General features: G+C 43.3%; 1 protein-coding gene across 4 annotated transcripts in view; it reads left to right on the plus strand.

The window, feature by feature from the left end:
• The window catches only part of ARHGAP25 (Rho GTPase activating protein 25), a 102003-nt gene that overhangs the window by 62460 nt on the left and 24711 nt on the right, over nt 1–14832 (plus strand). For 3 of the 4 annotated variants that reach the window (XM_077134440.1, XM_077134439.1, XM_077134441.1), the window contains exon 4: nt 6199–6315. In XM_077134440.1, the coding sequence (XP_076990555.1) occupies nt 6199–6315 (117 nt within the window). Of the gene's footprint in view, nt 1–6198; nt 6316–12739; nt 12995–14832 lie in introns of those variants that run through there. The other variant, XM_077134442.1, reaches the window with a different exon arrangement.

Raw genomic sequence — 14832 nt, forward strand, 5'->3', positions numbered from 1 at the left:
CCGGGCATTACATATTGTGTCTGTGAGCAGCACACCGAGGGGGCCTCTTCCCAAGTGCTGGTCACCTTTCCATTGGGAGAAAATGGGGTTTGCCCTGTGTACCTGCATCTATCCACAAGGAGGTGCTGCTTCTGCTCTCTCTTGCTTCCAGGCCAGCCCTAGCCCTGCGGGAAAGTACGGGACTACTGGTCTCCCGATGGAAACCTTGCACTCAGGGGGGTTTCTTTTTGTGTAAAATGGGGACAGTGACAATGATAGGATTAAATAAAGAGACATTTATGAAACACTTGGTACAGAGCCTGGTATATCGTAAATGCCTTATAAGTGTAGGATATTTGGGGGATGGCTACAGGGAATTAAAATGTAGAAAAAAAAATCCCTAAGGCTGGCTATAATTGTTTATAAAAACCAAAGAAAATTTTTTTAAAAGTTAAGCTCTTCCCTGGTGGAATACTCTCTGTTTTCCTATCTCAAGGTCTATCACTCTTTGCTTCTTCTAAGAGAGAACCTGCTTTTCCAGGCTACTCTCTCCAGAAAAACTCCACCCGGTCCCACCAGTCTTCATCTATTCCTAAATTTGGAAATTCCCCTCTCAGTGCAATCCACGGAACACACCAACCATGGTAACGTGAGTCACAAAGCTTGAGTTTTCAGTCTAGGCAAACACTATTGAGAGCTTCAGCTGAAAATTCACCATGGGCTGTGCACCAAAAGACTTCTGTGCCAGGTTAAAGTAAAGATTTGTTCCTTCATTAGCACTCACTTTTTTGTGTATATGTGGAAATAGGAAAACCAGTAATCATTTATTTGAAAGGTCAGGGTCCCCTGAGTAGCCAACAATATCTTGAAAAAGAAAAATGAAGTGGGAGGCCTCTCACTGCTTAACTTTAAAGCCTATTACAAAGCTACAGTAGTCAAAACAGCATGATACTGGCATAAAGCTAGATATACTGACCAATGGAATCAAATTGAGTTTTCAGAGGTGGGCCCTCTCATCTACAACTGCTCTTTTTTTAAATTTTTTATTGATATATATTATATAGTCATACATCATGTAATCATCCGAAGTGTACAATCAGTGGTTCAGAATATTATCATATAGCTGTGCATTTATCATCACAGTCGACTTGTTTTTCTTTTTCTTTTTTGTGAAAACTGACATATATACAAAAAAGCAACAAATTTCAAAGCACATCACAACAATTAGTTGTAGAACAGATTTCAGAGTTTGGTATGGGTTACAGTTCCACAATTTAGGTTTTTACTTCTAGCTGCTCTAAGATACTGGAGACTAAAAGAAATATCAATATAGTGATTCAACAATCACTTTGTTAAACTCTACTTTCTCTGTATAACTCCAGCATCACCTTTGATCTTTCTCCCACTCTTTAGGGGTATTTGGGCTATGCCCAGTCTAGCTTTTTCCTGTTGGAAGGGGGTGTCGACATTATGGGATAGGCTGATATTCTGGAGAGGCTGGCCCCTCTGCATTTCAGGACTTACTTAGTCTAGGGACCCATGTGAAGGGTGTAGGTTTTTGAAAATTACCCTAGTGTGTGGAACCTTTGCAGAATTTTATTTAATGCCTTAGGTGTTCTTTAGGATTGGCTGGAATGGTTTCGGTTGGGGGTTGGCAAGCCATAGTAGGTAGCAAAGTCTAACTGAAGTTTGCATAAGAGTGACCTCCAGAGTAGCCTCTCAACTCTATTTGAACTCTCTCAGCTACTGATACCTTATTTGCTACACTTCTTTTCCCACTTGGTCAGGATGGCATTGTTGATTCCATGGTGCCAAGGCCAGGCTCATCCCTGGTTGTTCATCTCCCAAGTCGCCAGGGAGTATCACTCACTTTTGTAGCTGTTTCTTGAGTTCCTGGGGAATTCTTGGCCAGTTTGACACACATGGACATATACAGACACACACACACATACACATACACACAGAGCTCATCAGGGCAAACAATACTAAAGCTATAATCAGGTAGGGAACCCTTTTCCTAAAGTCCTCATCATCCCCCAGGGCTATATCCAGCCTAAGGTGAAGCAGCTCTTTATGGTATGATGTAGAGAATTTTCAGTTCGTCTTTTTTGCCATCCACTTGTGCAAGTCTATTCTGAGGAGCCAATGCTAGCCTAAGAAATGGGCCTTTCTAACCAGGAACCTCTCCAGGGTCACCACTTTAGTTGCACAAAGGGCAGGTAGAAGTCTTTGATCATAGTTATGCTTTTCTTTATTTGGGGCACAGGCCAAAATTTAGGACAAGTTTCCCTGCTCCTACTTATCCTTAATGAAATAACTGTGTATTCTTCTCTATCTAGAGCGAATTGCCAGGAATAAGGTGGTTCCTTCTGTTGTATAAGTAATCTCATTTAATTCTCATATGTGATGAGATGTGCTCATTCAGGCATACAACAAATTTACTGAGCATCTGCTATGAGCCAAGCACTCTTGTAGGGACTGGAGAACCCAGAAAAGAACAAGAGTTTCATGCAACTTACATACAAGCAAAGGGAGACTGAAAACAAATGAAATACACAGGTAGCATGTGTAGGTTTTCATATGGGGTAAGTGCCAAGGAGAAAGTAAAAGTAAAGAAGGAGATAGAGTGCTGATTGAGGGAGGATGTGGTGGTTGATTTATCACTTTAAAAAGTATGGGCAGACGGCCAGGCTGTAGTTAGGTGTATACCTATAGGAACTGAGAGCAGGGAAAGGAATGGACATTTGCTCACTGGTGTTTATGGTGGCAGTGTTCATGTTATGCAATGGATGGAGTGGCCTAATAGTAATTGACCGAAGGCTGGAAGGGGAAACTGTGGTGTATACTTATAATGAACTACTGAGTGGCTGCAAGAAGGAATGAAGTTGTGAGGCTTGCAACTAGGTGAATGAAACTTGAGGTCAGTAAGTTGAGTGAAGTAAGCCAGAAACGAAAAGACAAATATTATAATGCCTCACTAATATGAGGTATTATAAATGTACAAAGACTAAGAATTGAATTCGAGAGCATGGGTTTATCAGGAAAAGGCTTATTGAAAAGGTTCCTAGATTGCAAGCTTCTACAGCAGTCACATCTGTTCTGGAGTTGTAACTGTTACTGCTAAATTCTTAGATGCTGAGCTTTTTGTGTATAACTTGGTCATTCCATGAAACTTTGGGTATTTGTGTGACACGTGAGACTCAGAGCTAGAATTCTGAAGCTGTGAAAGTATGTATTACTCCATATAGCAACTGTTAAAAACACGGAAAAAGAAATCAGACTTCAATTAGAGATATGAATGAAGAATTAAGGTATTTCACACTAAAGGATAAACAGTGATATTGACGGTATTTTAAAACTTCAACCTCTGTTTAAGTCCAAAGGAAGGGATGCTTATTTGGTGCAAAATTATATTTTTGGTAGTACACTATCTAACTTAACTCATGCGGTCAGCTTATTCGAACACCATAACTCCATGAAACCATGAATAGGGACTGGGATCTCGTTGATTTGTACAGGTTGGTGTGCTGCCCCAAACATCCCCCAAAACTGGGCAGGAGATTAAAAGTATTTCCAAGGCGGGCCAGGGTGGCTCAATGGCAGAGTTCTCGCCTGCCATGCCGAGACCTGGACTCGATTCCCGATGCCTGCCCATGCAAAAAAAAAAAAGATGTCTCCAAAGTCCCCTTTAGGGACTGGGGAAAATGGTTGAAGTATTGAAGGCCCCCCTGATATTCTCCCAAGCATTGGGGACTGCCAATTGGATAGGCCAGACTCTTGACTTGCAGCTTGCCCCTGTGAAACCTATTCCTGCAATGGAGAAGCTTAAGCCAACGTATGATTATGCCTAAAAGTCACCCCAGAGAACCTCTTTTGTTACTCAGATGTGGCCTCTCTCTCTCTAAGCTAATTCCACAGGTGAACTCACTGCCCTCCTCCCTACATGGGACATGACTCCCAAGGGTGTAAATCTCCTTAGCAACATGGAACATGACTACTGGTGATGAGCCTAATCCTGGCATCATGGGAGTGAGAAAGCCTTCTTGACCAAAAGGGGGAATATAAATGAAACAAAATAGTGTTTCAATGGCTGAGAGGTTTCAAATAGAGTTGAGAGGTCTTTCTGGAGGTTATTCTTATATAGTATATAGATATCCTTTTCAGTTTTTGGTGTGTTGGAGTAGCTGGGGGAAAATACCTGAACCTGTTGAACTGTAATCCAACAGCCTTCATTTTTGAAGATGATTGAATGAATAACTATAGAGCTTTAAGAGTGTGACCATGTGGTTGTGAAAACCTTGTGACTGACACTCCCTTTATCCAGTATAAGGACAGATGAATATGAAAAAAAAAAAGTAAAAAAATAAACAATAGAGGGCACAGAGCATGGGAGGTATAGGATGTTTTGGGTGTTCTTTTTCACTTTTGTTTTTATATTTTTTTGAGTAATGAAATGTTAAAAAATTGATTGCAATGATGAATGCACAGCTTTATGAGGATACTATGAACAACTGATTGTATGCTTTAGATGATTATATCTCAATAAAAAAAATTATTGAAGAAAAAAATAAAAGGGAGTGGCCAAATGGGGCCTCTTTGAGAAGGTGGCATTTGAGCAAAGATCTTAAATCACTGAAGGAATGAGCCAACAAAACATCTGGAGAAAGAACCTTCCAGGCAGAGGCCACAGCCTGAGCAAAAGCCCTGAGCTTGTGTCACATGTTCAAGGAATGTCAAGGAAGGCAGTGTGGAGTGATGATGGGGAGAAGAGATTAGATCCGGGTTGGGTCAGATATTATCGGCACATGGGGGCAATTGTAAGAACTTTAGCCTTTATGCTGGTAGGATGGGAAGCCATTGGCAGGTCTGGAGCAGAGGAATGTCCCCCATCTGACTTAGGTTTTGAAAGCATCACTCTTTTGAGTTGAGAATAAAAAGTAGGGGGTGGGGTGGGAATAAGGACGAAGCGGGCAGGCCAGTTAGGAGGTGGCTGCAATGACCCAAGCCAAAGAGGGTAACAGTGAAGAGGGTGAGAAATAAGCAGTTGCAGGACACATCTTGAAGGTAGAGATGACTGCATCTGCTGATTGCTTGGATGTGGAAAAGAAAAGCCGAAGGTGATCACAAGGTTTCAATGTAGACAACTGAAAAGATGGATTTGCTGAGGTTTGCACATATATTGAATTTTGGGGGAAGATCAGGGTTTCAATTTCTGACATATGAAGAAATTACCTCAATTTTTACCAATACAGAAACCAACGTTCAGGGTAATTTATATCACTTTTGTTATAGAGGTAAGAACAGGATGTTAAGGAAATATAAAATAGGGATTTCTGTCTCAATTTGGTGCAGAAAGAGGGGATGTTAAAAGGTGTCGTTTGAGCTGAGTTTTGAAGGAAAAATAAGAGTTCTGTAGTCAGGTAAGAAAAGAAGGGAGACCTGTTTCTGACAAAGGAAACAGTCCAATAGGTGACACAAGTCGAGCAGATTATGTTTAAGTTGGAGAAAGCGTGTGCCTGAGGACAGAGTAGCTATTCATGGGTCCTGCACTGTGTTGGGTCATTTCCCTCACAGAGAACCAACAAGGAAACATTAATTATAGCTTGTCTGTAATCTTAAGTTTAAAGGGCAAATATTAAAGGGACCCCTAACTGGCTTCTATCAAATATGTATTGAGAAGCTGCCATTTCCAAGTTCCTGTGCAGGAAGGAAGAAGGAACCCTGAACAGGAAGCACCTGATTTTGTGAGAAAGGCACACACATGCTAATCTCCCTCTCACCCGAGGCTGCTGTCCTCTCCCTACCACACAAATGAGGTTGGATGCAGCTTAGGAGAGGAGCCATGATTGGCATGATGGACTGCAGTCCTCAAACTTACAGGAGCGGATCCTGTTCCCTGTCCCAAGGAACCTGCAACGTGAACTTCCTCTCCCTTTTCGTAGGAAGTGGCTTCCGGGGAAGCAGCTCTCGAACCAAAGTCACCCCAGCTGCAAACTATTCTGCTCGATGATTTGTCAGTAGAATTAGAGCTTCAGCAAAAACAATAAGAGCACATTGATATTCAGTTCCGCTGGATTGATTAGATGATGTTTTTGGGTTGTTTGACTGGTAGCACTTAATAGAACCGAGAAATTAATTCAGGTTCAGTTTCCCTTCCCTGCTCCTCACTCTCTGATCCTCCTGCTACCCCAAGACCTTCATCAGTGCTCCTTCTTCCAGCCTCATGGGACCAGAACCGTGCGGGACAGGACTCTTACGTCCTCATGGCCAGTTCCCAGGCGGAGATGGAGGAGTGGGTTAAATTCCTCAGGAGAGTCGCCGGCACGCCCTCTGGAGGTAAGGAGCTCCTGAAGGCTTTCCTGGGCAGGTGTCCGTGGGACACCCCAGTATGGGGAGGAAGTAACTCCAGACAAACTATGCTGTTCAAGGGAAACAAGCAGAGAAAGGCTCTGAGGTAACAGTCATTGCCAAGTCCTCCTCTTTTAGGTTGGGAGGCAAAGGGGCTCAGAGCCTCTCTGGTCACCTCATAGAGCCTACTCCAGATCAAGTGAGGCGACCTCAAGCCCTTTGCACTGACCAGCGGACGTGTGATGTCCTGGAGCAATTTTTTCTCCTCTCCAGGGCCACGATATGCTCAACTGCAAAATGAGGGGGCCAGACCAGCTGACGCCAGGACTCTGGCAGCGCAATATTCTATAGCATCATGAGGTTGCCTGGTTATGGGGATTGTGAATCCTGAGGGGACTGAGGGCAAGAGCTAAGCTGAAAGCATAAGTCGGGTCCATTGGCACAGGACAGTTAAGCTGCTGTCTAGAAGAGGCAGTCAGACTCAGGAGTGGTTCAGGACACTCACTGGTATGCAATGAATTCCACATTCCACACTTTTCTGGGTTGCATGGCTCACGTGTTTGAGGGCTCTGGGAATCCTGGAGATGTTTCTGTATGAAAAGAGGTCCTACCTGTGAAAACCTAATACTAAAAAGATCTGAAACTGACAAGTAAATTCAGTATTTTTCCTTTATCAAGTTGGCATTTTCCTCCAGATTTTTAGGAACACACCTATTTGTGTCAACTGCAGGATAACTGTATAAACATGTGATTGTTTATCATTGCTGCTGCCTGTAGTTTTGGAAATCATTTATGGAGAATTTCATGGTTCAAATACAGCATATTTATTTGATGGCTCAGTGGCTTCTTTCAAGAATGAAAAGAACACCATAATCATTTTGTGGCAATTCTAAAAATATATAGAAAAACAATCACCCCTAAAGTCACCTGAAGGAATTTTATATTTTTCTTCTGACCTTTGTATATATCTATATACTTTTTTCCAGAGTAACAAATAGGATATACAGGCATATCCCATTTTATTGTGCTTTGCTTTATTGGGCTTTGCTGATATTGCATTTTTTACAAATTGAAAGTTTGTGTCAACCCCGCATTAAGCAAGTCTATGAACACCAGTTTTCCAAAGCATGTGCTCATGTTGTATCTCTGTCACATTTTGGTAATTCTCACAATATTTCATACTTTTTCAACGTTATATCTTTTAAGGTCATCTGTGACCAGTAATCTTTGATGTTACTATTGTAATCGTTATGGGGTAGGGGTGGGGGGCACAAACTGCACCCATATAAGATGGTGAACTTCACGAATAAATGCTGTGTGTTCTGGCTGTTCCCTTGTGTCTATCCCTCTGAGACATAACGACATATAAATTAGGCTAATCAACAACCCTACAATGGCTGCTGAATGTTCAGGTGAAAGGAAGAGTCCCACATCTCACTTTAAACCAAATCAAAAGTTAGAAATGATTAAGCTTAGTAAGGAAGGCATGTCAAAAGCCAAGATAGGCCAAAAGCTAGGCCTTTTACATCAGTTAGCCACGTTGTGAATTCAAAGAAAAAATTCTTGAAGGAAATTAAAAGTGCTACTCCAGTGAACACACGAATGATAAGAAAGCGAAACAGCCTTATTGCTGATATGGAGAAAGTTTTAGTGGTCTGGATGGAAGATCAAACCAGACACAACTTTCCTTTAAGCCAAAGCCCCCCTTAATTCTATTCAATTCAATGAAGGCTGAGAGAGGTTAGGATACCTCAGAGGAAAATTTGAAGCTAGCCAAGGTCAGTTTATCAGATTTAAGGAAAGAAACCATCTCTATAACATAAAAGTGCAAGGTGAAACAGTAAGTGCCAATATAGAAGCTGCAGTAACTTATCCAAAAGGTCTAGATCAGATCATTAATGAAGGTGACTACACTAAACAACAGATTCAATGTAGACACAATAGCCTCCTATCGGAAGAAGATCCATCTAAGACTTTCATAGCTAGAGAAGAGAAGTCAGTGCCTGGCTTCAAAGTTTCAAAGGACAGACTGACTTTCTTGTTAGAGGATAATGCAGCTGGTGACTTTAAGTTGAAGCCAGTGTGCATTTACCATTTTGAAAATCCTCAGGCCCTTAAGAATTATGCTTAATCTACACTGTCTGTGCTCTGTAAATGGAACGACAAAGGCTGTATGACAGCACGTCTGGTTACAACATGGTTTACTGAGTATTTTAACTTCAACTTTCAAGACTTACTGTTGAAGAAATACATTTCACAAGGGTGCAGCTGCCATAGAGAGTGATTCCTCTGATAGATCTGGGCAAAGTACATTGAAAACCTTCTGGAAAAGATTCACTATTCTAGATGTCATTAAGAACATTTTGTCATCCATGGAAGGAGGTCAATATATCAACATTATCAAGAGGTTGAGAGAAGTTGATTCCAACACTTATGGGTGACTTTGAGAGATTTAAGACCTCCATGGAGGAAGTAACTGCAAATGTGGTAGACATAGTAAGAGAACTAGAATTAGAAATGGAGCCAGAAGAGGTGAATGAATTGCTGCTATGTCATGATAAACTTTGAATGGATGAGGAATTGCTTCTTATGGGTGAGCATAGAAAGTGGATTCTTGAGATGGAATCTATTCCTTATGAAGATGCTGTGAACGTTGTTAAAGAGACAACAAAGGATTTAGAATATTACATCAACTTGGTTGATAAATCAGTAGCAGTGTTTGAGAGGATTGACTCCAATTTTGGAAGAAGTTTTCCTCTGGGTAAAATGTTGTCAAACAGCATCCCATGCTACAGAGAAAGCTTTCGTGAAAGGAAGAGTCGATTGATAAGGCAAACTTCATTGTTGTTTTATTTTAAGAGATTACCACAGCCACCCCATCCTTTAGCAACCACCACCCTATTCAATCAGCAGCTATCAACAGCAAGGCAGGACGCTCCACCAGCAAAAAGATGACAATTTGCTGAAAGCTTAGATGTTGATTAGCATTTTTTAGCAATAAAGTATTTTAAATTAAGGTATGTGTTTTTTTTAGACATAATGCTATTGTACACTTAATGGACTCAGTATAGAGTAAACATAACTTTTGTATGCCCTCGACAGCAAAAAGTTCGCGGGAATTGCTTTATCATGATATTCTTTTTATTGCGGTGGCCTAGAACCAAACTCATGGTATCTCCAAAGTGTGCCTGTATACAATTTGATACCTTTTCTTTTGTAGGTTAAGAATTTCCCCAAGTTTCTACGTAAACTTAATTGACACATTTCAGGGATTCTTTGGTCGTAAGAAATAGAAATCTTATCCATTTAAGGTAAACAACAAAAAGGAATTCACTGGGTAGATCTAGTAGCTTCTCATACAAACCCAGGGCAAGCACTGCCAAGAGGCTTCACAAGGCCCTGCGAGCAAGAAATGGAACATGGACATTAAATCTACTGTGTCTCTGGGGCCACTGCCTCTCATTCTCCTTAGCTCTGCATACCCTCCCATATTCAGTTAGTCAGCAGCCCCTTCGCATCTGTCCTAGATTCGCTTTGACAGCCCCTGCTTTCCTACACGTCTCACTGAGCCTTTGCAGAAGCTGAACCTGGGCTCTGAAATCCTGTTCCAAACTCCTGAGAAAGAGGATCTACCTGGTTTAACGTGAGTCAGGAAACCATACATGCCCCCACCCAGAGGGGACTGTGGGAAAAGAAGTGGCCTGTATGAGGCAGCCAAATTCAACAGCATCTGCCACAATCACCATTCAGTACTGTGGGAAGAGTAGCATAGTTCCAATAACCATTTCCAATTCCCAAGCATAATTTTTATTGTGCTCATCATACCGAAGCTAGGTTTTTATGTATGGGAACTTGGTCACATGCTGTTCGGCCTGGATAATCTTAGCAATGACTTTCCTCATTACCTTGGATTAGGAGACAGGAGCTGTGTTGAGATTATTGGCTTTCCCTAGTTCAGGGCTTTAGGCAGTCTGCATTGACCAGGGTAGCTCATGTTGCCTAGCGATGCACCTGCTCTGAGTCAAAATGCCGTACATGAACTTTCACCAGGCTGTGCGGCTCCAGTGGTGTTTGACGAGAACTTGCAATGATGAAACTGCTGAACACAGTCATAAAACACTTGGGGATTTCTCCTTCACCCTACCCCAAGACCACCACCCAAAGAAGCAAATCAAGCCTAAGTCCTGTAGGTGGTGGAAAGTCCAGGGGAGGGGAAAGCAGAGTGCAGCACTATTCAAAGAACAGTGCTTGACTCTTCTGTGCCATTTTTAGACGGGTCTCACTGAACCAGAACCATGGCTCCCAGGGCAGGAAGGCTGTTCGAGACAGCAGAGAGTCCAGTCTGAGGCCATTGCCTAAGTCAAATATATGTTCTCCTTATTTGGAAATCATGAGAATTAGGTGACAATTCTGCAGAGTGGAAGCCTCTTCCTGGCCTAAAGTCCCTTTTTGGCTCCTTATCTCTCACTGCTAGAGAGCTGGCCCACCATGGCCTCCTCTTGGGTGTTCCTGCCTGAAGCTGGCTGAGAAGGATCCTCTCATTGTGGAGAGCAGCTATCTATGCCTTGACCCTTTCCTTCCCACCTGGATAATTTAGCTCTTTTGTTACAACTCTTTCCTAAGGGCCTGGCTAGAAAGGTTAGACCATCTCTTTTTCCCAGAACTTCTGGATACAATCAAGGTTTTCTGGATTTGAGCAGGAAAAAGACTGCAGAAGCAATTGTATCTAGACTGTTGACAACTTGTGACCAGGCTCTACCCAGCTAAACACTAAGGCCCTGGGGCAGGTCCTGTGTTTTAAGCACCTTTGTGTGTCTGCCAGCACAAGGCAGATGGTAGGCAAATACTGAATATTATACACACCATGTTCCTTTTCTTCTCCCATCCCTTTACACCTTTCGCATCCTTCCAAGCATGAATTCACAATCCACAGCACAGTTTGCTTGTTGGGGGTGTGCTGCCTGGGACCCATTATCATTCCATATGTTCTGGTCCTTTCTCTCTAGCTAAACTGAGAGGTGATTTCCACTTACTTTTACTAGTTTCCTTGTCCCTCCCCACCAGCTCCTAATACCAAGCAGATGTTTGTTCATTCATTCAACAAATATTTCTGGAGCATGTGACAGATGCCAAACACTGTGCTAGCCCCGGGGGGTGTGCAACGGCGGGAGAGAGAAAAGATCAAGTCCTTCCTCTCAAGAAGCTCACAGTCCAGTCCAAGAAATGGAAATTAATTTAAAAAAAAAGTAAAAACATAAAATTACAACTGTGAAAAGTGCCATGAAAGGAAAACACTTGATACTAGGTTGAAAAAAAAAATGAATCAATAAGGCCAGAAAAGGCTTTCCTGAGCTGGTGATGATCAAATTTAAATCTGAAGGTCCAGGAAGGGACAACTAGGCAGAGAAGGGGGAAGAGGACCAGTGTCTCAGTCAGAGGGAACGGTATGTGCAAAGGTCACATACTGTATGTGCAAAGGTCACAGAACAGGCACTGCAGTGAGGGAAGGGTTGTAAAAGTGAAGAAAGGCCTCTGTAAGGATCTTGATCTTTATCCCAAGACTGGTGAGTAGCCATCGGGGATTCAAGTAAGAAGGTGATAAGATTAGATTATACTTAAGAGATCATTCTAGTGGCTGTGTGAGAATGCATTGGACTGGGGCTAATGAATCAGAGTGAGGACACGAGCCCAGCTATGAGGTTCACGTGGTCATCCAGGTCAGAGAGGCTGCATGGACAGTAGTCCAGATGAAGGAGATGGCAGTGGAGAGAGGGGTTTGCACATTAAAGAGAGGGGTTTGCACATTGCCAGGCTGTGGGGATGAATTCCAGCTGGGAGGAGAATATGGTGTCAAGGATGAACGGAGGGATGGACATTTGGTGGCAGGGCAGCGTGAGGCTCCCCTGGGGTTCTTTCTGTCTGTCCATTTCCAGTCTCCTGGGCTTGTCTGGTAGGGTTGCTGCACAAATTGCTAAATCTACTCAAAGGGTGGGGGGGGGGAATCATCTCACACTGGCCAACAACCCACCTCCAAGACTATTATCTTGGAAGGCCCTGACTGAGCCACGTGCCACTCTGAAAGCATTTCCAGAGAAGGCTAGGCTGGCTTCATAAATGCTAAGTGAAATCCTGTGCTCTTGCCAGACACTTTGATATATGGAGCAATGCTGGTAAAGGCTTGCGCGGGGGATTTTTAATTTTTTTTATTTTTTAACCCACCTCCTGGGTATCCCCTGAATGGCAGTTGACAATTAGCTGCTAAGTAAAAGGAGGCACTTATGTTTATTGCGGGCCCTGACAGCTTTATGTTCGCTCTTTAGAAGCCAGGAGTCATGTGTGTAAAGGTGAGTGGGAAGGGGAGGGCGGGAGGGAGGGAGGGGCCGGCCAGGGGCAGGTGCGGACAGATCCCATCATTTCCGTATCACAGTCAGAGCCTGGGGAGGATTCGCAAGCATGTGCTGATGCGGAAGCCAGCGAGGACAATTCCTCCAGTTTGGGGCGGAGAAGGGGAGGCCTGAGGCTGCTTGGACCAGAGGCTGCGCGTCCTCACCTGTCATGCTTCATGGTCCCGGGATGCCGTGGTGGGATCTGTGCCGCTCCTTTTCTGCTCTGGCACTGCTCTTTTGCTGGGATTTCAGGAAGAAAACTCCCAAGCTCCGAAAGAAAGGTATTTCCTTCTTGTTTTGCAATTCAGTTCTTCCAAGAACATGCGTTTTCAGCTCCCCAGCCCTCTCATTTCAGGGATGGGGGAGGATCCTTAAGAAGCAGGTATCAGTGGGGGCACAGGGCAGGGGAGGAAGGGTGGGCTTTCTGGTGACCCGGGCTGCGGTGGATGTGGGGCTGGGGAGGGGCTCTTGCTCTGAACCCAGGAGGGTTTTTTGAGTGATGATGAAGGAGGAATAAGGCTGGAAAAGAGGTGACAGCCGAGCCTATGATTTTCACTTCTCCAAACCATTCCATTCTGGTGTCCTAGGGTTGTGCAGCAACCTAGGAGGTGGGAAAGCTTGGAGGTCAAGGATGGAGGATGGCCTGTGACAGAGATTGAGCAGTTGCCAATGTCTGTTATACAGTGGTCTCCTAATCCTGTGGTTGTTCAGCTTTCTGTCTGGGGGGCTGCTGATGAGCAAGGCAGAGGTGGTATGAGGGAAGGTTGGGGTGGGGTGGGCTGGCATTGGAAGACTCTGTAAGAAGCACCGAGAGTCCCAGCCCCCCCTTATTCCCACTCTTTGTGACTTGATGATGTTTGCAATTTCATTGAGATAATTTTATCTCATTGACTTTAAACAAAAGGGGTTAAATCACCGAATATAGAAACTGGAGGCACATCTGACCTTGGGCATGTTGCCTAATCAAAGTCTCAGTTTTCTCATCTGTAAGAGGGAAATAATAGTGTGTGGTTCATAGAGTTCTTATGAGAACTAAATGAAAGCTTCTAGGGCAGTTGCCAGTATAGAGTTAAGCAAATTGATCAAGTTTAATTAACATAATTAATTGAATAGAATTAAATTAAATTATTAATACTTAAATATATTATACTATATATAATAATTTTAATTAAGCAAATAAAATTTGTATTTGTTAACAGAGCCATGTATCTGCTGACAGTGATTGCCTCAAGGTGCTTGTCAGTCTGGAGTGAATGAGTTGATTAGACCCTTTTCTACCAGCCCAGGGTAGAAAGGGCAGTAGGGCACTAGTTCCCTGAAGGATTGGGCATAGCGTATTAGGGCAAGACAGGAGCAGAGAGTCTGGATCAGCAACATCACAATTTTTCCCCTTCTTGTCTCTGGGTTGGGAGATGGTCTTTGAGTACCTCCTGGCCCACTGTCTGCTGTTTCCCTTCTGCTGGTGCCTGATTCCTTGGGATTTCTCTGTTCATTGATTTCCCCATATCTAGGCTTTTTTCTTGTCTACCTTGGCTCAAAGGGTGGTGATCAGGACCTAGAGGTCAGAGGCAGGTAAAATTCAGGACCGGGTCTTTGGAGTTCCAGGGAGATTTTGGATATCACCCTCCTCATATGCAAACTTCATATGGGCTCCACAGTTTCATGAAGGGTGACATGTAAGAAGAGATGCTACTCATCCTAATGTCTTTAGAGCAAGCAGTGGTTATTTCTTGCTGGAGGGAATAGCTGTGACTGACTTCTAGGATGAAGATGTAAAGTTTGGACTCTTCATCGTGTGGGTGATATTTAAAGCCAAGACATTATGAGGAAGTTTGTGCAGATGAGGAAAGGAGAAGGTCCAAGGACAGATACCTGGGGCATGTCAAAATTTACAGGACAGGGAACAAAAGGGGAATCATCAAAGGAGCCTGAGAAAGAGAGACCAGTGAGATAAATGGAGAAGCAAGAGAGGCTGGTGTACCAAAATCCGCTGAAAGAAGGGACCCAAGAAGAGGGAGGGATCTTCGTGTCATGTGGCTGATCCAGCAGTTAAGACGAAGACTAAGAATTTGAGCCCAGGTTTAAAAATGTAAAAGTCCTTGAACCCCTTGTCAAGGGC

This window comes from Tamandua tetradactyla, chromosome 17 (genome assembly GCF_023851605.1).
Source record: "Tamandua tetradactyla isolate mTamTet1 chromosome 17, mTamTet1.pri, whole genome shotgun sequence".
In the NCBI taxonomy this organism is placed as follows: domain Eukaryota; kingdom Metazoa; phylum Chordata; class Mammalia; order Pilosa; family Myrmecophagidae; genus Tamandua; species Tamandua tetradactyla.